Genomic DNA, 27,961 nt, shown 5'->3' with positions numbered 1-27,961 from the left:
GATTTTCTTTTTTTTGGATGCGATATCAAGACAAACAAGAATGTCACAAAAATTTATAAACAATCTATAAGCACATGTTTCACTTGGATGTCCTAAGATTAATGCTTAATCATATTAAATGGGTATAATAAAAAGTATCGCATAACTATAATGCAGATTTATTACTAAGAAACAACAATCCTTTAAAATCCTGTAAAAAAACTAGTCTCTAAATAAAAGCACTTACAAACTTTGTATTTTCGTCTTGTTTTTTATTAACATAAATTTCTTAGTAAAATACATAAAAACGTGTAAATTACTTTTTACCAGCTAGAATTATACCATCATATTTCTGTTGGAACCATTTCATGGCATCTTCCTTCGTAAGTCGATGCTGGAAACCGACTTTACCAGTTTTCCTCCTTCTGTGTGCTACATTGAATCCTGGAATGCAAAAGATTTATATAATCTCACTTATAACGATAAATTTCCTTTAATAATATTAATTGATATAATAGTGGCCTCGACTACATTATGTTAAAGATAGAAAATAATATACTTTTAATATATATTATAATATATATAATAATTACATATTTACAAAAATTTATATAAATTATAAGTTATTTTGCTACAAATACTTTATTTCGTCAATACTAGAAATTATTGTTAGAAATTTTTCATTGCTTAAATTTTAAGGTCGAAAAGTCTTTTGTAGAACGTGTAAATTCAATCAAGAAATTCAGCAGCTTAGCAACAATTCAATAATGCAAAAAAAAACAAAAGGTCAAAACAATCGCGATAAGACATAAGTTTTATCAGCCTTTCCCTTTTCACTTTATATTTTTTAATATTATATATAAATGTTGCTTTCGTTAAGTAACACACCCAGTAAATGAAGTGGGCATGGGTTGCAAATAGAAAGCACATTCTTTAGCACATATTCAATAAGAATTATAGATCTTGCTTGTAGCAACAACATCTATGATACCAGATAATGTGCAAATTAAAAATAAGGGTAATATTAATTCTTTACCTGGACGTCCAAGAACAACATAGAAGTCTAATCCGTAGATACCGATGCTTGGGTCATATTTAATACCCAAATCAATGTGTTCTTGAATACCGAAACCAAAATTGCCGGTGCCAGAAAAATTCTCTTTACGTAATTCGTATTCACGTACCTATTAGAAAAGGAGAAAAACAATGATGTAAATGGTAGTAGATGGCCGGCATATATATAGAATAGAAATTTTGCTCGATTGTAAATTTAAAGTCAAGAGTTATCAGAGTATAAACGTACTTAAAATTTGGGAATATAATTAACAATATTTAAAAACGAATAAACATTTTACCTAACATGTAAGATATTTTTTAATCGATTGAATCACTATTCCATGACTCGAAACGCAAATTATATTAACTATTATTACATAGAAATTTTAAATTTTTTTGTCTTAAAGTCAAATTTCAATAGATAATATCTACAATGCGCCAACAAAATACTTGCGTTGTAACGATACATGAATTATCATTATTATTCTCCTGATAATGAAAAATTATTCAATATTATATTATAATTATATCATATGGAACTAAAATTGATTTGTAACGTAGAGCGGCGAGAAGAAAGTATCGATAATTGGCTAGATAAAAACTGCTAATCTTACTTTTAAGCCCTTTTCCAAAATTTCTTCAGCTTTCACTCCACGAACTGTACAGTGCACGGCGATCTTTTCATTACGCCGAATACCAAAGGAACGCACAGTGTATCGAGCTTTGGAAAATACTGGTTGCTGGCTGGTTAACTGTTCCAAAACCTACATTAAATATTAATAACATTATACAAACATAATAGATTGTAATAGACAAAGTGTGTGAGAATAAATTAAATATAAATTACCTTCGCAGCACGCGTAAGTCTGTCACCAGATTCACCGACACAGATATTCAAACACAATTTTCTTATCCTCACTTCTCGCATAACATTCTTTGACGCATCCTTAGGTTCCTTCTTCGTCTTTTTAACCGATGCCGTGGCAAGATCTTTCTTTGCGTCCTAGAAAGCGAAAGACGTCCGATTGATAATTGCAAAATCATAATTAGAAAAGAGCTTCAAACCAAAAGATTATTCGAAAGGTTAGGAAAATCACAATGTAGGCGGAATGAAAATAAGCAGCGTGTAAAGTGAGAATTTGTCACAAGAAAAAATATTGAAAATTCGCATTAACGTATTGAAACTAATAAGACCCGAATTTGGAAAAAATATTTCTTTATCTACTCGCATGATTATCGAGAAAATCGTTGTTGCGATTCGTATGATGTTGGAAGAATTTTCGGAATAATTTTCGTGCTTTTAACTCACCGTCATGATGAAAGTAACAGGAACGCATCGATCAGCGCGCCCTGGCAGGACTCGATCCAACTGCTTGTCTAGTGAACAGTGCTGCCAATAGAAATTTAAGACTCTGCCGGTCACTCGCATTATTAACAGATTCTCATCATTAGTTTTGAAAATGGAAAATTATCATAATGCGGACTTTGATTTGAGCATTGGAACGCGAGTTTTCTTTCATGCTTTCTCTTTTTTGTTATTTTTTTGTTTTTTGTTTTAACAATCGCGTAAATAATTACGAATTCATAAGAAACATAATATGTTGATTAACATTCCGCGCTCGTCGATTGTGACAGGTAATGTGAATGCTCCGTAAATGAGATTCTAATGAATAAATATAAATTCTCATCTTATAGGAGAACATTGTTGTTTGATTGTTTAGTGCTTTTTTTAGTATATTCTCACTGGCTGCGCGAAAGCGATTAATTTATAATTGAAATTATGCCAATCGTGTATACGAATTGAACAAATTTTGAAAGAGAACTTCTAATTAATATAATCGACTTGTTTATGCTATTACGCTATTAATATTGTACTCAAACTATCAATAATCTCAGATTTGTAAAATAATGATAGATAAAACTTTAAAAAATAATTAAAAAATAATGAATGAAAAAAATATATATATATATATATATATATATATACATAGTAATATATATATATATATACATATATATACTATATATATATACATATATATATAGTAATATTTGTACGACGATACGATTAAGGAAAATGAAGGAAACTTAAAATTAATAATATACGGATAATCGAATAATTTATGATTTTATTTTAAATGGCATGATGTTTGAATTTCATTTTATGTTGTTTGAAAGTTAACGCATTAATAATACTCCTACTTTTGACGTTAGGCCGTTGCTTAAGATTTGAATGAGAGAGAGAGATAGAGAGAGAGAGAGAGAGAGAGAGAGAGAGAGAGAGAGGAAAATGAACGAAGAGAGTAATGGAAGAAAAGGTTTATTATTGATATATTACACCATAGTTTGTGCTCGTGCCAGATCGAGCCAATAAACTTCTCAATAAAGCTTTTATGAGCCGGTGTTTCCTACTTCTAGACTCCATTATTTATTAATTGTCGGGATAATAATTAATGGCCTACGGTATCGTGTATCATAACCAGTGAACGGTTATTCAATTTTATAGGAAAGTCTTATGACCAAATGTACATGGGCATATTTATATATTTCTGTTTAGGCTCATTTCCAGGACATCCGCCTTAGAACAGCACGTTAATAAGTTAGCCACATCGGAAGTCTTATATATAAGATATTAAATTTTACAAAGTTTATGTTAACAAAAAAATAAATAAATAAAAAATTTGTGTTTAATACGGATTGTTTGTTCTTATCTCGTACTCTCTGGTCATCGGTATTTCCTCGATTTTTTCCAACTTGTCCGCCTACTCATCATTGCGAAAAGAATTTCTTTAGAATATCCTCGAAACGAGCAGAGAATTAATTTCCTCAATAATGACGATGAATTTTTGAACGCGTCGTAAAAGTAATTCTCAACTCGAAATCTTTAAAGAGCACGAGTCTTACGTTCCTAACCACACGGCAATTCCTTTATTTTTAACAAATTTTTTATACTCGCTGGCACTGCCGTTCGTTAAACTGCGATCCTGGCGAGGCTGGAATTTCGCTTTCATCAATGCTGGCCACTAAAATATCTCCAATCATATATCTTACCTCGGAAAATAGTATCATAGGTCCCACAGCATCCGATGTATGAATTAGCATTTATTCCCCTCACTCGCACCACTTTCCTCCCAACTACAGCCAATCGAGTCGTAAGTATAATTTTTCCTATAACACCGAGCAATTATCCCAGTCTCAGCAATACATTAACTGGTAATATTTACAATTGGCCACGGAAGATTAAAATACTTGAAGAGCCGGAGATTAAGATTGGAAAACGACGGAAGATTGAATATTGTTCTAGGCAGTGCGCCGATCGAGTGCTTTATATTCTTATATTTATTGCATGGGAAGGAGAAGAAGCTAATGGCGTTGGATTTGAAATTGAGGGGGAGGGGCGATGATTTTTAAACGTCGATAAGTGGTTCCGAAGCTTTAAACAAATATTGCGAATTTGCCTTGAATTGTTTAATTAAAGGTAGATTGGGCGATTGGATAATCGTATCGTTTATCGTAAGAGTGACTAGAAGAAGCTTAGTGATAAGCTGGTGATAAGCTGGTGAGAAGCTGATGAGGCCTTAACGGGGTAAAAGTTATTGAAACGCTGGTAAATAGTGGAAAAATAGCTTTAACGATGCACCCTCTGTTCTGCGTCTGCTTTCTCCTTCCGAGATCGGTGACTTCTCCACCTCCGCCTGAGACGAGCCATTCTATCATCTTCTATTAGAGTTTCGACTATAAATCAAACGGTTTCGACCAAATACCGAGGACCAGCTGCATCTATAATAAACAGCTGCGTCCAGAAGGAGCACCGAGTCCCGAGCAGTGAAGCTACTCTGTCGCCGACTCACTCCTCCAGCTCAATAGTCAGGAAGATTTACTCGTTCAGAGATTTAAACGACAGAGATGTATTGGATTGGCAGTTCGGCTTACGCTGCTTTCACCAAGACACTCGAATCACGCCACGGCTGCGGTTACTTCCCCGCAGATACTTGGGATATCGAGGCTCGTGTTCTCACCCACGCATCGGTCATCCGTTTTACTCGTCTATTCATTATCGACAATTCGACATAGCGCACTCTACATGCACGGCTTGTAACTCGACTCTCAATCACAGTGGTTCCCCACGTCCTAATCGATTAATTATCTAGGATATCTCTCTCTCTCTCTCTCTCTCTCTCTCTCTCTCATCATTACTCTACATCATTACCGTTCCTCTATTGTTACTCTATTATTCATGCGACTTTCCCCTTTCTGCTCCATTGAATACCTTAACCTGATAAAGACTATCTTCAAAAGATTCCTAATTTTCTCATTTCTCTCTCTTTTTTTTTTGTGTTACACCTTATGCCCTAGCCTTATCAATACGGTATTCATTACTTGTCAAAAATGCTACTTTCTTCGTCGGCTATCTGCAACACGCTCGCTCAATCACCCTCGCCAATTTTCATTCCTTATTCTCGCAAACTTCTCCCCTTTTCCGCCCTCACTTTCTCTTTTATATTTTCCAATCTACCAACGGTTAATGCGTGTTTTCTTTTGTTCTTCTATCGTATGCTCGCAAATTATCACTCGTCCATAAAAATGTTCCATTGACGCGTTATCGCTTCCCCCTTAACGAGATGCTTTCCAATGGAGAAAACTCCATGGTTACTTTCATAAGAATTTCATATAGACACGGAAACGAATGACTTTTAAGGAGGATGAAACGAGAGTAAAAATCAGTCTATGATTCCCCGTCACTTTAACAAACTTTTATTAACTTTACACCTCCATTCCCGTTTGGCAAATTAACGGAGCCAAAAAATAATTAAAATTTTTTCGACTAAATTTAAGATGATAAAGGATACTTCTTTCGAAAGCATATTTAAACACGTTTTAGTCTTTTGTTAGTTTGCATTTTACTCTTTGAAAAGAGATGATAATTTCGGAAGCACTCGAGAATGAAAAAAAAAAAAAAAACAATATATATATGTGCAGAATCCGAAAGAAATAAAGCTTCGCGAGACGTACAGGCAATGATAGTCGAATGGTCAAGAATATTGTAGGGGAAGCTCGACAATAGCGTTAACGTACTTTTTCGGCGTCCTTTATCGCGAAATTTTATTTTTGTAATATCATTGAAAAGTACTAGCTGAGACTATGTGACAAGCATCGGTTGCATGACCCGTCCTTATTTATCAACATCCGTTTATCTCAATGGCATTTTTAACGGAATCCTTTATGATAATTCTAATAAATCAAAATGCCTATCAATTTAGCTATAGTACATATTATAAACAACTTTAGCTCGATATGCGTCGCGAGAATTAGACGGACCAGGGCCGTCTCTAATTGCCAATATCTCAAGCGTTTGTCCTTTGTCGTAATCGACTGTTAATCCATTGCCCCCTTCATTGCACTCCTTGTCACGCAACGTTCCAATCACCTCGCACCAAGGCCAACAAAAGAATTTTTTGCATTTGGGCAATGCAGTTTGCGTTTTGACGGCATCGCCGAGAGACGAACAGGGATACAACAAACAAAATACAAACGCAGTATTTTTTTTTTTTTTTTTTTTTTTAATCATAGTTATTATTATCATTAATATCCATATAATTATCAATAGCTACAGTAAAACACAAAACAAAAAGTGATATCTGTACATTCTTCTTATGCAATTAACATAAACTTTTGTATACCATTAGCCTAATATAGGAAGAAACTAAATCATAATATTCACAGATATATTACAAGATAGATGAGCCGCAACGGGCACACGCGCACTGCCTTCCGCTTCTCTTTCCTCTCGCTTCATTATTTCACGTGCACGTGCATTCAAAACGATCGCTCGAGACGCAAAGAATTACAAAAATAAGAGATATGTATCGCTTAACTAAATATACACTTCCGTCGAAAAGAAATAAAACGGCCGAGTGTGCTTGAGACGCAAAGCCTCGTGCGCAGTGTCGGTGCCACGCTCTCGCTCCGAACTCGCAATCTCAGGTGCGCGCGCGCACGCACACACGCACACACACACACACACACACACACAGAGCTAGCTATATGCATAAGCATACGCATTTACACATGCAAATATATGCGGACATGCATATATATATATATATATATATATATATGCATATATATATATATATATATATATAGAAGTGTGTACACACACGAACGCGCAAACACACTTAATTCGTAAATATAATATAATATGCTCTCGTATGCACACGTTATCATTTTTCTTTTTCGCATTCATTCGTCGTTCATTCATTTTCAGCTTCTCTTTCCTCGATACCTCTACACTGTACATATGCACAACGCAACATTTACGAACCAGATGACGACGGACGCGATGCGATTACGCCCTCGCGACTCCCGCCCGTTCGTCCGTACGTCCGTCCGTCTGTCCGTTCCCGCGCGCATACGCTCACGCTCCACTAAAGGCCGGGACTCCCGCGCGCGCGCCCGCCTGTGACATTGCGCGAGCGAGTACGCACAGTCCTGGAGGGAAGGAAAGAACGCCCGGCCTCGACCACGACGACAGTTATAGCGGTAATAACCATCTTGATGTTCGGAGTGCGTCGAGAGACCGGAGAAAGGAAGGTGCCTGGAATGAGGGAGATGAGGCTGCTTTGGCATCCGATGCCCAATCCAACAAAGTCGATGACGAGGTGGGTCGGGGGAGGAGGGGGTGATGATGGTGATGTCTCAATCATCAGCCAGGATGTTGGGACACTGGAGGATTGGAGAGGAAGGGATCTCGTGCGTAAGCGAGCTCGTCCCGGGTGGGAACAAAAATTGTACACTGTAACACGCACGTGCTCGACGAATATGTCTCGACGCTGCAGTATAAATGTCTCGTAGCTCGGTTGTTCTCGTTGGAGGATGGACAGAGAGATAGATATAGATATAGATATAGATATAGAGATAGAGATAGAGGGGGGGGGGGGGGGAGACAGTAGCTACGCGATCGTCGCTCGGTAAAATTAATTGTAAAAAAGAAGATTATATGGTACAAAGAAAACTACTACTTTTGTTCCTGAGCGGAGGCTTATATCCATAGGCCTCGGTTTGTCTTTGCTCCCGGAAGATTTTCTTCAATTCGCCCAGACGACCTGGCATTACGTATATATATATATATATATATATATATATATATAGGGATAGAGTTTAAATATTCGATAATCTTCGTATATTCGAATCACAGCCTAGTAAAAAAATAAAAGAACGAAAGAGTTATGAAGAATAGAGAGAAAGATGATAGGGTAATTGTAAAAAAAAAAAAAGGAAACGAAGACTGACGAAGCCGTAAGACGTTGCTGGGCAAACGATAAGAATAGCTTCCGATCTTCTGTCCATCCCCAAGCACATTGCAACTTATCGTTACTCGCTATAACATATTTTTTTCGTTTTCTTTCCTTTTCCATTTATTTCATTTATTATTTGTAAATCATCGATATTCGTTAGCATTCCATGTAAACATGACTCGCAGATCTTTCAATCGATCATCGTCTCTTCGGGAGGCTGATACTTCTTTCGGATGCACAGACGCGCCTATGCGATACAAATATGAGTTTTCTCGTCTTTCATACATGTAAGCGCACTATTAACTCAGAGTCATTATATTCTAACGAGACTCATACTAACGACGAGACGACGACGAATTTCGATAGGTATGATGATACGGGCGCGCGTACATACATACACACATAAATATGTATGCATACATACATACATACATACATACTTATATATATATATATATATATATATACACGCACACGCACACACATTCATATACATATATACATATACATATATACATATACATATAAACATATACATATATACATATACATATATACATATACATATATATATATATATATATATATATATTTCTCAATAAAGCTTACGACAGGATGGAAGTGTATATTTACTTTGTATGGATGTGTGTATTGTTTTACCGTTTATGTGTCAGGGGCTACGAAAAGTCAATGGTCAATGAGATCGATCATACCGCAAAAGTATGACATTGGTTTGAGTGCCCCTTGAAGTTTCGCTTTAATTGTTTGTAACGAGCAGATCAGTACGTTTTAACTAGCTTGTATAATAACGCCATTTCCTTGTCCTTTTTCTTTAATAATTAAATCGATAACAGCGGTAATAGTTTATAGTCCTTATTGATAGTAGTAGTGATAATAAGTAGTTGAATAGTAGGAGTGGTAGTAGCAGTGGCGGTAAGAGTGATAGCTGGACTGATGATACCGTTTGGATTAATTAATAATTATAATGAAAGTAGTGGTAATGATAATGGTAGTAGATGGTTTTTTTTTTTTAAATTTAGTAATAGCAATAATAATGATAATAGTGTATGTAGTAGTAGTAGTAGTAGTAACAGCAGTAGTAGTAGTAGTAGTAGTAGTAGTAACAGCAGTAGTAGTAGCAGTAGTAGTGGTAGTGATTGTAATAGTGTAGTAGCAACAGTAATGGGGTAGAGGTGGTAGTAGTAATAGTAGTAGATAGAAATAGCGTAGCATAATTATTAACGAATCAATAATTTTAGCAATTATGAAGATTAATAATGATATAGCAATAATCATGTTAAAATATAATAATAATAATAATAATAATAATAATAATAATAATAATAATAATGAAGAAACATAATGAATAATAAAAATAAAAAATAAGAACAACTAATATAAATTTTTAATAATATATATACGTACGTACATACATACTACATATATATGTATATATATATATATATATATATATATATATATATATGTTTGTGTGCATAGGTGACTGTGTGCTCGCGCGCGAGCGCGTGCTTGTGTGTGTATGTGTTCGTTTGTGTACACGGATAGGTGGTACTTTTCATTCGTTTTAAACCGTAATATGTTACATCCTTCTATTGGGAATTTATAATACACTAGGGATTAACGCTACTTAGGTTTTAGTTTCTAGTATTTACTTAAATCTTAATCTTCTTTCCCCAGAAGCAATACGCAACCTATTCATTTTTTAAATTCGCATATTACCGTTCGATAAATTTTATTCTAAACTCGGAGCGGCGGCATCGTCGTCAACGTCAGCGGCAGCAGCAACTATTGTTTTACAGTAATATAATACATAGGTATTTATATAGATCAATATTATACAATATTATACATCACATAACGCGCGCTGAGATCGCAAGTAACAACGTCGATCCTTATGTTTTTTCCCCCTTTATGCAGATATATATCGTTAAATAATTAAAATCACAGTAGTTATGCCTTCGCTGGCTCTTAAATTTATAAAGTGTCTTCTTTTTTCATTCTTTTTTTTTTATTATTATCCTCTAACGTCTAAAATTTACGCGCTAGCTCGTGTACAGGGACAGGGAAAATGTAGTTACGTTAATTCATCTCGTCGAACGAATATTCTTAACGGGTATGTCCAGGCTCTTTCGTTAACTCTATCGACGATACCTCCGGTCACGTGGTATCCACATTTACGTTCATCTCGGTACGATTTCATTATACTTACAGAATATACACAATGTGGTTAATTTGATACCATATAAGTGTAATAACGCGGACAGGCGTGTTTGTTTCGGAGGGGTGAGCTGCGTCTGACCCGCTTGTCGGAGGGACCAAGAGTGACGTCGGTCACTCCCACAAACACTGTCAGCGATCGACCTTGCGTTTCGAGCAGGAAGTCGGGAGAAAGGGCACGCGAAGCGTTACTTTCGCTAACCCTTTCGCTGCGATCGCAGCCCCCTCCGCCCACTCAAGACCTCCGACATGGGCGCGCGTCTCTAGCCTTCGTTTCTTAAAACGCATCGTTGATTGTCACTCGTGCCAGCTGCGGGACGAGGCTTGGCAATGCCCAACTGCCGCCTCTGGCCCGCGTTGGGGGAGCTCAGGCGACGGGGACCGGGGGCGCTGTCCCGCTCGCCAGCAAATTAATCCTCAAACCCGACAGCTCCAACCGCTTTCAAACAGTGGCGATGACGATGAGCAGGTGGGCGATTTCCGCGACTCTGTGTAATAGGTCGGGGGCGATGCGGGCCAAGCTCTCGTTGGCAAAGTCGCACGATGGAAATATGTGCACGACGAAGGAGGGCTGCAACAGAAAGGAGCGAACGTGTCACAATGGCCGTGGGCCCATGGCCGCGAGGCTTCTTATCCCCATACGAACAGGGGACTATCGCCGAGTACTAACCTGCTGAGAGCCGGGCGCCGCTATGTTGACTATGCCCGCGGCTTGCTTCTGTTGTAGGTAAGTGATGAAGCCCGTTTGGAGATTCTTGCTTTGCTGTAAGACGTCCATGTGGTCGCGGCCGCAAGGAAGGGCCAGAAGCATGCAGTGCTCGTTGTCGGTCTGCAATAGTGACTCGGGCTTTATTCGCTGCTTCGGCATTTGATTAATGGGATTGATTGGGATGATTAGGGTTGGGTAGCGTTTAATTACGGATGGCGGGGGAGGGGGGAAGAATAGGGCGGAGGGACCGGAGAGATACGGGAGGCGAGAGCGTACCTGCATTTTTCTGGCGACACCCTCGACCTGAGTCGGCTCGAGCCTCATCCTCTGGGCGATTCTCAATGGTGGCGTGGAGCCGTCGCTGTTGCATGGCAAACTGTCCCTGGCGACGTTCGGATTACCAAAGACAAAGTGCATCTGCACGGCCGCTTGGTCGTTCTTGAGGGCGAGGAGGCCCTGCCACATGACCGGATAGCGCTGTAGTAGCATGAGGAGCGAGTCCGCCTGTGGTGGGGTTGTGCTCACTAGCTGTTTCCTCGGTCGGTCCGGGGTGAGGGCGCGCTCCGGCGGTGCCTCGCTCGCGGTCATCGGATACTGAGAGCGAAGGTGCGCTGGCGGTGGCTCATAGTAGCTGCGCTGAACGGGACCCGCGGCGTTGTACTGCGGTGGGGCCGCGAGCCGACTGGCTCCGTGCATCATGTAGACCTGGGCAACCTGGGGACTGTCGGTGACGCGGTCCTGGGGCGTGCGTCGTCCGCGGCGCAGCTCCAGCGGTGGACTGTGCGTGTCCTCGACGACGGCCTCGAGCTTCGGCTCGAGTGGCAGATGAGGCGATCTCGTCCCCGGCACGTGGTACGGAAGCCGAGGTGCCGTAAGCGCCTCCTGCTGGGCTCTCAGATACTGGTACTGTAATACTTGGGGATGCATATAATGCGCTGGTATTTCCCCGGCTCGCGAGAGACCTCCGTAATGATTGACGACGTCGCTCTAAAACATAAAAACAGCCAGAATTAATCCGGTGAATTTGGATGGTTACTCAGTGACCTTTTATAAAGTGGGGTTGGCTTATAAGAAAAGGAAACGATCGTTGGCGTGATGAGTGGAAAAGCAAATACCTGAGGAGCGTTGGCGTGATGATGAGCGGGTGGAGGTAGCGGAGGGCTCTGCGAGCGATGCGGGGGAACAAGTCCGTATTGTCCCCCTGGAGATGGAGCGGAACCAGCACTTCCATGCTAACCGAAAAAGTACAAAGTTAGTATTTTGAATGTTATGAGTAGTAGCAATAGCTAGTATTGGTAGTGGTAGTGGTAGTGGTAGTGGTAGTGGTAGTAGTAGTGGTAGTAGTAGTAGGGAAGGGGGTATCCACGGACTAGGGGGCGGGGGGTGATGGCAGAGTTAGTTTGTTCGATAAATAAAAATTAAAAATTTGGTTGCCGAAAGTGAATGGACGATGGGCTGATAATGGTTATAATTGCATGTGTGTCGCTCACGGCATTCTCAATGACGGCAAAAGCGTAGCTTACCAATGAGGCCTCGTAAGCTGAAATGGGCACGACTCTGCTTTGCGGACTTGGCGCTGGTACCATAATGCAGCCAGACATGGAAACTTCCACCTTTGGTGCTTCGATAGCTCCAGTTGCCTACGCATAATAATTACAGGTATCATTAGAAAAAGACCTTGTGTGTCTTATTAATTGAAATTAGGGGTTGGCAAGGGAGTAGCCGAGGTATCGAAAAAAGTTGAAAAATTGTTGTTATTTATTTACCGATGCTTTTGGCGTGGTTGTTCTTGTTCCGGGTACTCCGGTTACGGTTGGCTGTGAGGCAATTATGTGCGACTGGCTCGATGGACTAACCGTACCAGCAACAATTGATGGCGCAACGGCTTGCAATAGATGTGCCTTTGGATTTATCGGATGCGTTTGGCCATTTATTCCCTTCAATGCTGTCGACTGAGGAGCTGTGTGAATTCGTTGACTAGTAGTTGGTGTTATTGGCCCAGGATGGACATTAACGGGTATTTTTTGTTGTAAATTCACGATAGTAGTCGTTTGTGCAATTTGCTGTTGCTGCTGTTGCTGTTGCAGCTGCTGATGTTGTTGCTGTTGCTGCTGTTGTTGTTGCTGTTGCTGCTGCTGTTGTTTTGCAGCTTGAAGTAGGTGTTGCTTTGGATTCGGAGGAACCCCGGTATTATTAAGAACCGGAGACATCGGCTGACCCTGTTTTCCATTGATTGAATTAATGACAGCTGTCTGCGGCTGGACGGTCTTGGTGTGAGGACTTAAGCTCGGTGATACGACTCTTCCAGTCGGAATGTGCAAATGCAATCCTTGGACAGCCTGTCCCGCTTGCTTAACAATATTTTGCACGACCGTCTGACTCGGCACGTTCGACACAGTCGCTTTCGTTACAAAGATCGGATGCTGCGCTTGATTGGCCAATTTACTAGCATTGAGAACGTGCGCTTTGAGGCTTGTTGGTTTGGTGCTGGGTAGTACGCAAATTGATGGGATTGGAGTCGAGACGACAGCAATGGATGTTGGAGTCGTTGTGGATGGTATTGTCGTAGCGACTGACACCGGGACGTTGACCGGCTGCGCAGCTGCACTCGCTGGAGATTGAATAACCGGTGACTGGGATTTGGCAATGACGCTCATCTGAGGTTGCTGGACTATGGTCGATGTAACGACGGTTACTGGAGCGGGTTTGCAGGAAAGTGCTTCGATCTGCGCATCGAGGTTCGGTGTTTCGGTCGTGGTAGCTTCATGGATCGTCGACCTAATGATCTCGGATTGACCGTTGTTGCTCATTGTGGTCGTTCTTGCTTCTGTGCACGTTCTTATCGTACTTTGAATCACTTGTCCGGAAGCCGTGGAGACAGGAATGTATTGTCCTTCCTCAGACTCTCTCATTGGTATGAGCATTCCCGTGACCGGATCGATCAGAGCCATAGGCTCAAGGGAAGCGGACTTTTGCGAAATACTGGTTGAAATTGCAATCTGCTTGGTCTCATCAGCTTTGGAACGTTGCACAACGGAAGCTGGAGTTTCATCCTTAATTTGTGTCGTGGATGAAATGAGCGATACAGAATCCGATGGTTGTGATTGTGTCTGCGGTTGAGGCTGTGTATTATGTTGTTGTTGCTGCTGCTGTTGTTTCTGTTGTTGATGTTGTTGTTGCTGTTGCTTTTGTTGTTGTTGTAGAAGCTGCTGCTGCGGTTGTTGTTGTTGCTGTTGCTGCGGTTGCGGTTGTTGTTGTTGTTGCTGTTGCTGTTGTTGCTGCTGCGAATGTGGTTGTGGCTGTGCTTGCGGAGTCGCTGGCTCCTTGATCTTTTCATCGGTGACTTCGTCGGTACTTTCGGAGGTTCGCCTCGTATTTCTTCTCGTACTCCTCGGAGATTTTCTAGTTTCCGCGATCGGTGGGACCAGTTGTTGGCCGGCCGCGTTACGTGGTGCGCTGTTCTGCCTCGTGCTTCTCCGTGTGATACCGATCGCGTTCGCCCCGTTCTTATTAACCGCGCCTCGTACAACGTCCTCGATGACGTCATCGACGGTCGATCTGCTGCCGTCCTTCTCGGCCAGTCTCCGGGACTTGCGAGTATTGAGGGCCGGCGAGACGAACTCCTCAGGTGGAACTTCCTTGACCGCGGCTACTGGAGTGGCGGGTTGGGCATTCGGGCCGGGAGACTTGATCGTGAGTATGAGCCTCGGCCGGCCCGCGTTATCCTCCTCGCTGTCGTCATGGAACTCGTAGACATCGGCAGGCAGTTTATTTTTCTCCGCGTGCTGTTTCCCACCTCGGCCTGCCCGACCTCCACGTTTCTGTGGCACAACCGGGGCCGGTGTAATAGCAGCTGCGGCACTTCTGCCTCCGCGTCGCGTGGTTACACCTCCGCGATTGCCAACGGCTCTCTTGGCTTTCGATCGTCCACGACGGGACCTAGTGAATTCGCTCTCGCAGCTCTCGACACCCTCGTCTTGATCGTCCACGTTCGCGTAGCTCTTCTTGTTATCATCCTCAATCGACTCGCACTCGAACCATGAATCTCCATCGCTCTTGCACATCTCCTGCGACTCCGCACCTTCTTCCTGCACGTGCTCGTCCTCGTCAATATCATTGGTTTCTCCATCGCAGAGGGCGTCCACCTTCTTGATGACGCTTTCTATGTTAACCTCCTTGGCTGACCAGTAATCACTGTCCTCCTTGCTGTCGGTGGCGCCTTCGCGAACCACATCGAGGGCGAGAGGATCGACGCAGGTCTCCTTTAGCGGGTCCTCCGTTGGCTCCTCGTCCGCTTCGCCGTCCCCTTCTTCATCGTCGTCCTCCTCCTCGACGTCCTCCTCATCCTCTTCCTCATCCGGCTCCTCCTCGTCCTTCGTCTCTATCTCGGTCTTGATTTTGTTGTGGCGATTGGACAGTTCAATCGACTCGGTCCGCTTGTACTCGAGGGTCGTTCCATCCTTTGACTTTTCCAGGTGGATCTTGATCGGGCCGCACTCGGATGCATCGCGGATGTCAAGCTTCTCGATCTTCACCTCCGCGACCAAGTCGAGCTTCGTATGCTCCATTAAAATGCTCTCGCTCTTGGTTAGTGCAACGGGTTTGATGTCGGAGAGCTCCTCCTTTTTCACGGAGATGCTGAGGGCTTGGGACGCTTTGGCGAGAGGTACTAGGTGAACGGTGGGTTGGTCGTCCTTGGCTTTGCGCTGTTGTTCCGGAATGTAATGGCGCTCGACATCGGAGGCGACCGAGTCCCGATGCTCCCCAATCGGTGTCGCCGGGGCGTTAGCCGCGGCCGCCGAGGTCACCCTCGATATGATGGTCTGCGAAATGGTCGCGACGACGGGCAAGTGGGGCTTGATGGGTGCCGCCACGGTGCCCTTCTCGACTACGGCATCCACCGACGGGGAGACTCGCTGCGTCGGCACGGGTGCAAGGTTCTTCACGATCGACTGACCGGACGTTGGCAGGGGATGAAGGACCGAGGGATGCACCAAGTGGGACTGACCGTGGGCGACGATGACGGGGCTGGGCGTCGAGGAGCGGGGCAAGTGCGTCCCAAGTAGCTGGCAGCTCGAGAGCTCTTGCTTCTGCCTGGGGGAGAGGAGGGCACCGTCGGGCCCAAGCGGCAGTGGAAACTGCTTCTGCTGCCGGGGCGAGAGAGCGCTCACCTCGTTGCTCGGTCTAATCTCGATTTTGGCCGTTTCCGGGATGTGCGTGGGCGGCTGATTGGGTGAAGGTACCTTCGGCGAGGTGGAGGCCTTGCTGCTAGGCTCCGGGATTACGGCGGCCGAGAGCTTCGGGTCATCCATCCTCGGGGAGGGCTCACTCGCGTTTGCGGCTATTAGCGTCTCGATGACTGACTTGCTGGGTAGACCGGGTTCTCGCGAAAGCTTTGGCTGAGTACCGGGTGTCAAGGCCGGCACACTCGGCAGGTACGGCCTCGGGGGTATGCTGAGGGTGAGTGGTGGGAGTCCGCTCCTAGGATAGTTAGGCGCGACGGCCCGCATACCCGGCGCGTGCTGGATTACCGGCTGCTGGCTAGCCGCGGTCGAGTATATGTGTTGAAGCTGGGATTCGGGCCGATGGGCCGAGATGGGCACGCTCACGGGTATTCTGACGTTCGAGTTGGAGCTAGAGCTGAGACTGAGATTGGGAATGGAACTGGAGCTCGAACTGGGACTGTGGTTGGGGCCGGAGCCCGGACTTGGGTTAGGGGTGGACGTAATGTTGGAGTTTGAATTGGGGTTAGGGTTTGTGTGGACGGCGTTTAGGTTTGTGTTGGTGTTGGGGTTGGGGTTGGGGTTGGCGTTGGCATTGGCGTTGGCATTGGCGTTGGTGTTGGCGCTGGAGTTGACGTTAGTGTTGGCGTTGATGCCGATGTTGACGTTGATATTGGAGTTAGCGTTGGCATTGGCATTGGCATTGGCGTTGATGTTTGTGTTGGTACTGGTATTGGTGTTGGCGTTGGCGTTGGCGCTGGGACCGATGATCGGCGCGAGGCTTGGGGCGAGGCTGGGACTCGGGGAGGCGGAAGATTTAACTCCGTGAACCGTCGGGTTACGACTCCACTGACCGTTGGGTGAGAGAGGCTGCTGCAGTCGGGACGTGGGCGTCAAAGACGGGAGCCCCGAGGCGCTCGGAACGTTGGAGCTCGGACCGACGTTTTGCGTCCTCGGCGAGAGTTGACGCATGGGCAACATCTGGCTTTGTGGTGAAACAGGGAGCCTCTGGTAGAGCGGCTGCGAGACGGGAAGAGGCGCCGGCCTCGCAATCTTGGGCGTCTCGGCACAAAGCTGCTTCGGTTGGGGCTGGGGCGAGCCGGAGGAGTGACGCAGTCGCGTGGTGCAGCTGTCGGGTTCGGTTGCACAGGCGCTCGGCTCGACGGCCTCGGTCTCCGGTGTCTTCCCAAGCTCGCGCGCCTTCGGCTCACTGGAACCCCAGGAATGGGCGATCACGGAACTCGCCGGGCTTTGGGGTTTGGCAAGCGAGGCCAGCGACGTCGGCACCGTAGGAGCCTCCTGCGGTCGCACGACGCTGCTCGTCGGCGCCACGATAGATGAGACGGGACTTTTAGCTGGCGATTTGTAGAAGGAAGAGGGCATATCCGGAGTCTTGGGTGGCTGCCCGAGTTCGAAGCTCTCGTAGTTGGGGTCCTCCTCAGTGTCGGTGTCGATCTGGAGGTCGTGCTCGCTCTGAGGCGTGTCGGGCTTCAGGTCGACCTCGGCTTCGGTCGTGGAGGCATTGAGGCTCTCGACCGCCTGCTGCGTCTCCTCCACGTCCTCGTGCGGCGTCTCCTGCCTCGCTACGGTGCTACTCTCGGCTTCGGTCTCATCCTCCTCCTCCTCCTTGTCCGCTGCGGTCTCCTCCTCCTCCTCCTACTCCTCCTCCTCCTCCTCCTCCTCCTCCTCGCCCTCATATGAATAGTCCTCGGCCTCGCCGAACGTTTCCTCGAGGAGGGCCGCGACCGCGTCCTCGGTCTCCTCTTGCGATATGACAACACGGGGCTTGTCCTCACTTTGCGGAGGAGGCGTACGCGACTCGGGTACGTCCTGCTCGTTACGGCTGCTCATCGACTGCAGGCTCGTGTCGCGCTCGTCGGGCTCCGATATGCTCTTCACCGCGTTCTCGTGTATGCTCTCGTCGATATCAATACCAAAGCCCGGTATGAGCGTGTCCTTCTTTTTCTCGGACTTGCCCGACTCGACGTCGACCACGGACTCGGACTCCGACGCCGATGCCGATGCCGATGCCGACGCCGATACCGATGCCGATGCGGAGACCGACGCTGACGCGGATGCTGAAACCGAAGTGGTGGTGCACGTTGGTATGTTGGTCGCGACGGTGCTTATTTTCGGGATTGGACTGAGCATGCCCTCCCTCGAGGTCGGCAGCGCCGGTGACGTCGGCTTGGCCGCGACCAACGGACTGCTGGCCCTGGGGGGCGTCGTGTCCGAGCCCAAGTAGGGTAGGCCGCCGCTCGGCTTCTCGTGATGATGGTGATGATGATGGTGATGATGGTGACAGTCTTTGCGTGCTCGCTCTTCCTTCGACTTCTTGCGTTTCTTCTTCTTCTCCTTCGATTTTTCCGGAGCAGCGCTCGGCACCGAGGGCTCGACACTGTCGTTGTCGTCGGTAAAGCGGAAAACATCTTGCTCGTTCATCTCGCTGCAGGTGGCGGGGAACTTGGGCGAGCCCGGAAGGCCGAGGAGCTTGGCCTCGATCTCTCGACCGGCCTCGGCCAGGTCAACGCTGTTTTCGTCCTGTGGCTGATGTCTGCGCTTCTTGTCTTTTCTGCGCGCGCGCTCGTGATCGAGAACGGGACTTCGTGGCGCATCGCTGTCCGAGTGATAGCTCGCGTGATTCTCCTGGGGGGACCCGCTCAGTCTGTTGAAGTAGTTGTTGCCCGTGGGCTCGTCGACGTCGTCCGATAACGGCCCAAAGATGTCCTCCATACGCTGATTGTCGCGAGCCTCCTGCCGATTCAGCCTTTTTCTTCGCGCCTTCACTTTGTTCTCAGCGTTCCTGTCGCGGCGCTTGTCCTTCTTGTTTCTCGCAGCCTTCTTTTCCTGACGTACGCGTTCCTCGTTATCGCTGAGAGTCGTCGTACCCAAGGATGGATTGACGTTTGCCGCCACGTCAGGTGAGTCCTCATCGACGTGATTCGAATTTACGACCGAACACGTATTCGCTTTACTATTGTTCTTATACTCAAGGTTATCACAGCTTTCGAGCTTCACACTCACTTCGCTCATGGAATTCTTCTGACGCTTCTGTTTCTTCTTGTGAGACTTTTTACGAGAATCTCGCTCATGATTATTGGGTAAGATCGGGTGACTTGTGTGGAAAGCCATTGATATTCTCTCCTCATCATCGGACGTCCTTGGCTCATCCTTGATACGCACATTGTTGACTATGACATTGGTGTTGATGACCGAGGAGTCGTGAGGGTGGTGTTTGTCCTCGGTGTCGGCGAAGCCAAGATCCACGTCACTCTCCAAGAAGCGTTCGTTCTTAATTTTATCAAGTTTGTTATTGAAAGCCTCGTCTTCTTCGCTTGTATCGGAGTGTATTCGAGACCTTGAGCCCTTGCGTGATAGCGATTTGGCCCTTGCAGAGTCTGACTCCGAAGTCGCCTCATCCTCGGTGAGAGCTTTGCTACTTACCGAGTCCCCGTCCCACGAAGTGCTCTGTTTCTTTTCCTCTCGCCTCGCTCTGCTTTGCTTTAGCTGCGAGAACTTATCTTTTAGCCTCACCTGCAACAATATGGTAACAAACGTTTTTTCTTAGTTGGAGAAATTTTTCACATATTATGACGATGCATTACTACGTGCATTAAAAAAAAAAAAAAAAAAAAAAAAAAAAAAACTTATTTCCAATACAATTAGGATTTTAGGTTCGCGAGAAAAACATTTCAAAAATCTTGGCGAAAAGTAGGCGGGTTGCGCCGTTATCTACTTAGCACTCGTAATAAACTTCGATTATATTTGAGAAGGAGGAGGGTTATTGGTTCCTTTTTATTTTACGTTATCAAAAGCGTTTAGTGATTGGTAAAGTTAACGATCGCAAAATAATTGATATTTACCTGTCGTTTTTCTTCCTCCAATTTTTGCATATTCTTTGTTGACCTGGCCTTGACCTTGTCGTACATACTGATGTAAGCAGGCTCGTCATCGACGATATCGAAGATCGAATGCTTCTTTGGTTCATCACTGTCAGTATCCGTTGCCGAAGGATTTCGCATTCTCTGCATTTCATGCATTGAGAGTGCGCCCTCGTCTACATCGCTATGAAGATTTAGACTAGCATGTTGTTGCTGTTGTTGTTGTTGTTGCTGTTGCATCTGCAACTGCAGCTGCTGTAGTTGCTGCACCTCTTTCGGATGATGCGAGGCAATGGATGATTGTTCATTGGGTGGAGTGGCCTCTTTCCTCTTAGCCAAGTCGAGCCTCGATAAAAAGTCCTTCTCCGGTTCTTGTAGGGAGACCCTGGGACTACGCTCGCGCGGCTCCTTTTCCAACGACCTCTCCGACCGACTCTTTTTACTTCTCTGCTTGTCCTTGCCGGACGGCTGCTCCTTGTTATTCTCCTTGCCCTCTCTGCTCGACTCCCGGAGCGCTTCCCCGTGCGACTGTGAGTCTCGACTGTCACGGCTGTCTCTGCTGTCCCTGCTATCTCGACTGTCTCTGCTGTCTCTACTGTCCCTGCTGTCCTGAGTCGAGACCGAGTCCTTGCTCTCGCGACTGTCCCTACTGTCGCGACTTGTCCTGTGTATTTCGCGATGCTTGCGATCCTCGGAGCGCCGATTCTGCTTCGACTTGTCTTTGCTGTCTCTGCGATGCTCCGACGAGATTTTCATGCGCTTGGCCTCCTTCGTATCCTCGTCGGCTGGGATATCCTGCGATGAGCAGCGCCGCTTATTCGTTATCGAAGCCGGAACGGCCGTAACCTGAGCGTTCGCCGGATGAAGCGGATTGTCCGATGGTCCTCGCCTGCCCTCGTCGCGCTCCCTCTTCTCCTTATCCTTATCCTTATCTTTATCCTTGTCCTTATCCTTATCTTTCTCCTTCTCTTTGTCCTTATCTCTATCCCTCTCCTTATCACGCTCGCGATCCTTTTCCTTATCCTTGTCCTCTTTGTCCTTGCGCTTCTCCCGGTCGGTCTTCTCCTTTTCTCGCCTTTCGAGCTCTTCCCGCTCTCGCCTCTTCTCCCGCTCGTGCTTCTCTTTCTCGGCACGCTCCTTCTCTTCCTTCTCCCGCCTCTCTTTCTCCTGGCGCTCTCGTTCCTCCTTCTCCTTTCTCCTTTCCCGCTCCAGTCTCTCTCTCTCGTCCCTCTCGCGCTTCCGTTCGCGCTCAATGCGCTCTTTCTCCTCACGGCGTCTCTCACGCTCCAGCTTCTCCCGCTCTTCTTTCTCACGCCTCTCGAGCTCCTCGCGCTCCTTTCGCAAACGCTCTTTCTCCTGCTTCTCTTTCTCGGTGCGCTCCCGTTCCTTTCTCTCGCGCTCCTCGCGCTCCCGTCTCTCATGCTCTTCCTTCTCCTTCCGCTCCTTCTCTCTCTTATCCTTCTCGCGCTGCTCCAGCTCCTCTCGCTCCCGCTTCTCCCGCTCCTCCCGCTCCTTTCGCTCCTTTTCCTGGCGCTCTTTCTCAAGCCTTTCGCGCTCCCTGCGTTCCTCGTCCTTTTCGCGCCTTTCTCGCTCCTCCCTCTCCTTGCGCTCCTGCCTGTCGCGATCCTCCTTATCCCTGCGCTCCTGACGCTCCCGTTCTTCCCTCTCTCTCCTCTCTCTGTCCTCGCGTTCCTTTTTATCATGTCTAGCGGTGTCACGCGCCTCCCTCGTCTGGACCTCGACTTCGACGGCCTCGCTCGAGCCTACCGTCGTCGTTCGCTCCTCCCGCTCGTCGCGCTCTCTGCGGCTCTTCTCCGCTGCGACCTCTTCCTCCTTACGCAGCTTCCGCAACGACGAGGATGACGACGATGACGACGATGACGACGACACGGCAGAGATGGACGAGGAGGAGGAGGAGTCCTTTGTCTTGCCATGTTTGGACTCTCGACCGTCTCGCGAATCCCTCGAGTCCCGGCTCGACTCCTTCTTTAATCTCGCGGCCCGCGGGGTCGACTCCGTTATCATGGACGCAGCGGCCCCCGAGGCGGCGATCGAGGCCGCGTTAGGGTTGGCGGCTGCGGCAGCGGATGACGTCGCCCCCGCGGCTGAGGTAGTCTGGTGCCCGGGCATGGCCGCGGGGTTCGGCAGGCTCGTGGTCGCCTGGAGTGGCCCTGGGGCCGGCAGGCTGCGGCTCGTTGAGGCGCTGAGCGAATGCGCCCCCGGTAGGGTCAGTGGCAGAGAGACCGGCGGCAGCTCCGGGCTGACCGTTTTGACACTGGCCCCGGGTGTGACGGGCGTCGCCGGGCTCGGATGCACTAGGCAGCCGTGGCCCGCGGGCTTGCCGCCGAGGGCCGAGGCGGCGGCCGGCGGGTGACTAGGAAAGGGGTACTGGAGGCAGACCTTGCTGGCGCAACTGCCCGGGGCCTTGGGGGGACCAGGCTGGCCGATTACCGAGCCCACGCCAATCACCCCCGTGAATTCCTTGGGCTCGTACTTCTCATTGAAGTTCTCAAGGCGCTTCGAGTCCTCATCGAAGACGCTGCGCTTGGCCAGGACGGACTTTACGATGTCCGACGGCTGGACCTCGTGCAGATCGAGGTCGAGGAGCTTATGCCGGAAGCGGAAGCGCTCTGAAGCTTGTGCGTCGAGCTTGGCGAGGGCGTCGCCGCCGGCGGCGCTCAGGGCGCGGCTACCCGACCACTTCTCGTATTTTTCGTCGAGCGAGCGGATGCGCTCCTCGAGGCTCGGCGACTGGGGCGCCGTCTCACTGTCGGAGCTCGTTGGGCTAGGACTCGGGTGCCGCGGGGGCGGCGATGCCGGGGGCTGGGCGACGCTACGCGGACTCGGGGCCGCGGGGTGCAGCCGTTCCACGCAGGGCGGCGAGGAAATTTTAGAGAGGCTGGCGAGGCAGGAGCCGCCGCGTGAGCCGCTCCCGCCGCCGGAGCCGCTGCCTCCGCCGTTGTTGTTCAGCATCTGGGTGGCGAACCTGGGTAGCGGCAATGAGAGGGGCCCGTCTTGGCTACGCTCTCGAAATCTTCTTGGCTCGCTGGGCATGATGTTCTCGGGCCGCTCATCGACGAGTGGCGTACCAGGTCGAGAGCCATCGTGATGTTCGTGGTGCCTGAAAATATTCAGCGACCATTACTAAGTTGGCCTGTTTTGATTTTATAGTCAAATAACATCGTCCTGGACAATTATCAGACGGTAATCTACGGCGCTCCATAATCAACTTTGTCAACTTCTCGTGGCCATGTTATCATTAATTAATCCTTTTGAATAAGTAATAATGCGACTATCTCGAGCCGAGATTGCCGGTTTTATGTCAATCTAAATCGATTACAGCGAGGGGGACTATTATATCTGGTAAAATTGTGCTATTTGCAAGATAAATCCTAATGAAACTCGAAACTCTTTGAGCATTAATCAATGTTGTAATAAGCAACATATAATTTGAATGTTGATTTTGTCATCGTCTAATCAAAAGATATACATCTATTTACGTCTTTCCGAGTAGTACGCCAAGCAATGAAACTACGCTATAATTAATTTAATTTTACTATATTTAATAATACTATAATGAATGTTTTGATAGTTTATTGAATTAGTTTTTATGGGTTTCAATGGTGACAGCATGATTTAAACAAAATTATTGTTATTTCAATTGCGGTACTTCAACGGACGGAGCTACAGTTATAACTTTAATAAAGTGTCAATAGACATAAGGAAATTTGAAAAAAGAAAATAATATTATTATCAAACTTATTATCACTTTATAGAGTCACTTGCACCCAGGCTTGCCTACATTCGTTAATTTCTTTTTCGTTCGTCTTTACTATACTGTTAGATAGAAATAGATGTCAGTATATCTGTATATACATAAACACTCAAGATAAAACAAAAAGTAAATAAATAAATAAATAAGCAGAAAAATAAGTAAAGGCAAAGACGGTCATAAACATCATAAAAGTTCGTACACTAACGAATTGAAGCAACGTGAATTTAACAAATGTGTTCAAGCTGTGTCATTAATCATTTTCTGTATGTTTATCTATACGTTTGTAAGCAGTAAATAAATGAAAAAAATATTCCAGAAGTTCCAATACAAAGTCATTCGACAAAAAACTTCTTTTTTTTTGTCTTCTTAAATAGAATGAATCATTAGAATAATCTACTTGGCGCTTTAAAGCCAGGAACAAGTACACTAATACATCCCTGATTATGAATTTAGGAACTCATAAAATAGGATTGGATGAAAATCAATCGATCAATATATCGATATTTTATCAATCGAATACTTTTAAAAAGGAATAAAAATAGATAAATATATTCAAAAAAAAAAAAAAGAAAAAAAAATGATAGTTACAATCCATGTTTTTAAAAACAATTGAGAAAAATTTTTCCAAACATTGGGTATTTATTATTTAAATAATAGCTACCATAATTCATCGCATATTCAATTATTGGATACATTTATTATACATTACGAAGAGTATATAAATAAATCTGTAAATAGAATTTACTAAGCAATACGAATATGAGAAGGGAGGAAATTAAATAACTACTGATGGAACAAATACGATGAACACGATTTCATAAAAATACTACTAAACCGATCTAATTTTTATTATTACATATTTCTTTGAAATAAAAAGATATAGTTTTTATTGGAATTTTCATTTGAATAAAAAATAAAAAATGGAATTATTGACGTTACGTAGCCGGTGATTTGATTGATATTTGTATTTTATAAATTCAATTAAAGATAAATATTGGTAGGATGACGAAATTTATCACGTTTTCGACAAAAATAGAGGTAGGTAGTGCTGCGCATGGCAGACAAAAATTGTCATCTACTTTACACTATTAACCTTGCTGGCTATGTTTTTATAATGCTGTTAAATACTAAAACTGGTTAAAAAAAAAGAAAGAAAGAAAGAAAGAAAAGAGAAAAAATATGGAACACTGTTGACACATTCGACTCCTTTTATTTAAAAAAAGATTAGAACGTCTCACAACAGATGTACAAGAAAATATATATGGCACATACGATAGTAGGGATGTTGCTGGTCATTTCCAGGCACTGTAAGTGGTTCAAAAACTTTGATATGAAATCATTTTTATTTCAATAATGCACCGCACGTTCCGAGGATGACGCTAAATGAAAATGAGTGTACGGAATAAAATGACTAGTGTATTTCATGCATTTCCTTGGTCTCGCAAAAATATTCCAAAGATCACGACCATTCAGTTTAGCGATGCAATTCGACTGAATATGGAGAATTTGATTAAAGCAATATAAACGAAAGAAATCTCATTAATCATTGAATTTCGGATAACATGGGCTTAGATTACACTGTACTATGGACGATTTTATTTCACAGTCGCCTTCCATTATAACCCATTTAATTCGAATATTTAAATTTATTAAGTAAATAACTTCGTGTACTTGCATTTTATATAAAGAATAACAACTGCTTTTCTATTAGATATAAATAATTTGTTATTTGTTTTATATTCATGAACCTCTAGTAATTCTTATTTTCCTAAACATGCAAACGTTTGAAAAGTGATATTTGTTTATCACAGTCTAAAAATATATACTCGGCAAAGTAAATATCTTTATCTGGATAATCGTTAAATAATTGTATTTCATTATCAAATTTTTAAAAAAAAAACGTATCATATACAAAGGCTTCGTATTTTAAATAAGGAATGATCGATGTGTAGAATACTCGTTAAATGTATTTTGAAAAATAGTCATCAGTTTATCAATTATTAATTTACGATTAACAGTGCGCGCGAGTGGAACGAATAAAACTTACACTATAAATGATATTGCCAATGACGGTTATACAATTTAGGATATACCGAATTTAACGATAATTACGTAATGACGCTTTTATGTCGCCTACATTGGTAATTGTTCGTATTAGGAAGGCTTAAATTACAATTATGATTATGTTAAAGCAATTATTTATATCATCGAGCTGCAATGGTAAGTTTAATTTTGATAATAAAACCGGGAAATAGAGTTGGATATTTTAAACACGTATTCTGCGATTTGTTAATCCCTGGATAATAGATAGGACGTGCAATTTTTTTATTAATTCTTGAATTCTTGAATTGAATATAGGTACGAAATTACCTACCGTTGCTTCAATTATACAATAATATTTTGGAATAAAGATCCCTATATCTCACCGTTATAGCTAAATCCAACGAAATAACGTAATTACAGTACGTACGCTTGGCATTTTCCGAGCCAATTGATCCACTGCTCGAGTTATATAATTCAAATTCAAATGCTTGTAAATAATTTGCATGATTTTTGGAGATACCGCTATCGACTAAAACCGAACCAATACACTGGAACTCGCGAACAATGACAGTTAGTTGCGGCGCCTAAATGGTGGACCTAAATGGTGGTTTGCTGTCATCGGGAGCAAATCGCGAGTTCATCCTCGATGGAGTAAGATGAACGACGCAACGGCACATTCCAGCGTCGTCTCGGACAATTCGTCAGAGGCGAAAGAATTTGTACGAGGATCCAGCCTAATAATAACTCGGGTTTGAGGGGTCGCACCCCTAGAAGTCGCCGGCAATTATAGACTACAAGGCAGCCAGAGAATCTCTCGGCGCTCGATACCAACCTGCTGGTGGCGTCCCGACGTCGCTTGCACGGCAGCGAACCCCTGCCCTCGCAGCTGGCCCTCCTCGAGCCGTGGTGCAGTACGAGCTTGCTGTCGCTGACCCGCCTGACCTCCATGCTCTTGCGGCCGGAGTGCGAGGTGACGAGGAGGGAGGCGATCTCGGGCTCGTCGTCCTCGGCTCCGAGGAGTATCGAGCCCCCATCGAGGAGCTTAGCGCGCTTCTTGGGGGCGAAGCCAAGCTCATCGCCGCTACTGTGGCACTCCTCAAGCTGCTCCAGCAGGTGCACCCGCTCTTTCTGAAGGTGGCGGATGTCCGGGGGCGGGAGCAGGGGCGGCGGGGGCGGACCTGGCCCGTCCACGACCACAGCGCTCGGTAGAGCGTGGCGCCGCGACGAGGAGCCCAGGACCCCGAGGCTCGGCAGGTCGTCGTCGAGGAGCTTGGCTTCGGGGCCCGGCCCCGACTCGTAGTCGTCGTGACTGGCGCCACTGCCCTGGCTGAACTCGTCGTAGCTGCGGAAACGGCGCGCGAGCTGTGGCTCTGGATAATCCGGCTCGTAGTAGGGATCCGCCTGGTAGGAACGCCGGCTACTCCGGGACATGGCCGTCGGGTGGGCCGGACTGGCCCCGGGCGTACTGCCCCCAGCCGGTGTTCGGCTATAGCTCGAGGTCCTGGCGCGCGGGGGCGTCTCATAGCGGGCGAAGCGACCGCTCGAGTTGCCCACCGTCACAGACGACTCGAAGCTCCTCTCGCGCTCCCTTTCTCGCTCCCGATCCCGCTCTCGCTCCCTCTCCCTCTCCCGCTCCCTCTCGCGCTCCCGTTCCCTGTCTCGCTCCCTCTCCCTTTCCCGCTCACGCTCCCTCTCCCTCTCCCGCTCCCTCTCACGTCTGAAAGCAAAAGGAAAACGGTAATTAGTACATTTGTGCTTGG

General features: G+C 45.7%; 2 protein-coding genes across 2 annotated transcripts; both read right to left on the bottom strand.

The window, feature by feature from the left end:
* Positions 1–289: 289 nt before the first annotated feature.
* On the bottom strand, positions 290–2,432 carry RpL11 (ribosomal protein L11). Its single transcript, XM_011507809.1, has 5 exons — positions 2,345–2,432; positions 1,883–2,038; positions 1,650–1,799; positions 1,016–1,163; positions 290–423 (listed from the first exon to the last, which is right to left on the bottom strand). Exons 1-5 carry the CDS (start codon positions 2,348–2,350, stop codon positions 296–298), a joined length of 588 nt encoding a protein of 195 aa, XP_011506111.1. The 5' UTR covers positions 2,351–2,432; the 3' UTR covers positions 290–295.
* Positions 2,433–9,828: 7,396 nt separating this feature from the next.
* LOC105359042 (protein split ends) lies at positions 9,829–27,701 on the bottom strand. Its single transcript, XM_011495517.1, has 10 exons — positions 27,034–27,701; positions 20,366–23,504; positions 18,194–20,036; positions 14,545–18,136; positions 13,047–14,508; positions 12,804–12,920; positions 12,396–12,512; positions 11,557–12,267; positions 11,242–11,400; positions 9,829–11,142 (listed from the first exon to the last, which is right to left on the bottom strand). The coding sequence occupies exons 1-10, from the start codon at positions 27,630–27,632 to the stop codon at positions 11,014–11,016; spliced, it is 11,868 nt and encodes a 3,955-aa protein (XP_011493819.1). The 5' UTR covers positions 27,633–27,701; the 3' UTR covers positions 9,829–11,013.
* Between the last annotated feature and the right edge of the window lie 260 nt (positions 27,702–27,961).

Source organism: Ceratosolen solmsi, unplaced genomic scaffold (assembly GCF_000503995.2).
Source record: "Ceratosolen solmsi marchali unplaced genomic scaffold, CerSol_1.0 scaffold1, whole genome shotgun sequence".
Classification (NCBI taxonomy): domain Eukaryota; kingdom Metazoa; phylum Arthropoda; class Insecta; order Hymenoptera; family Agaonidae; genus Ceratosolen; species Ceratosolen solmsi.
The sequence above is the reverse complement of the archived record's forward strand: the minus strand, read 5'-3'. Positions and strand labels throughout refer to the sequence as shown.

Coding starts and splice junctions, on each gene's coding strand:
- RpL11 (XM_011507809.1), bottom strand. Junction 1,800..1,882: donor GACTTACGCGTGCTGCGAAG/GTAATTTATATT, acceptor TATTTAATGTAG/GTTTTGGAACAGTTAACCAG. Junction 424..1,015: donor TGTTGTTCTTGGACGTCCAG/GTAAAGAATTAA, acceptor TTTGCATTCCAG/GATTCAATGTAGCACACAGA.
- LOC105359042 (XM_011495517.1), bottom strand. CDS start 27,632: ATGTCCCGGAGTAGCCGGCGTTCCTACCAGGCGGATCCCTACTACGAG. Junction 23,505..27,033: donor CGTCGGGACGCCACCAGCAG/GTTGGTATCGAG, acceptor GAATATTTTCAG/GCACCACGAACATCACGATG. Junction 12,921..13,046: donor CAACCACGCCAAAAGCATCG/GTAAATAAATAA, acceptor TATTATGCGTAG/GCAACTGGAGCTATCGAAGC.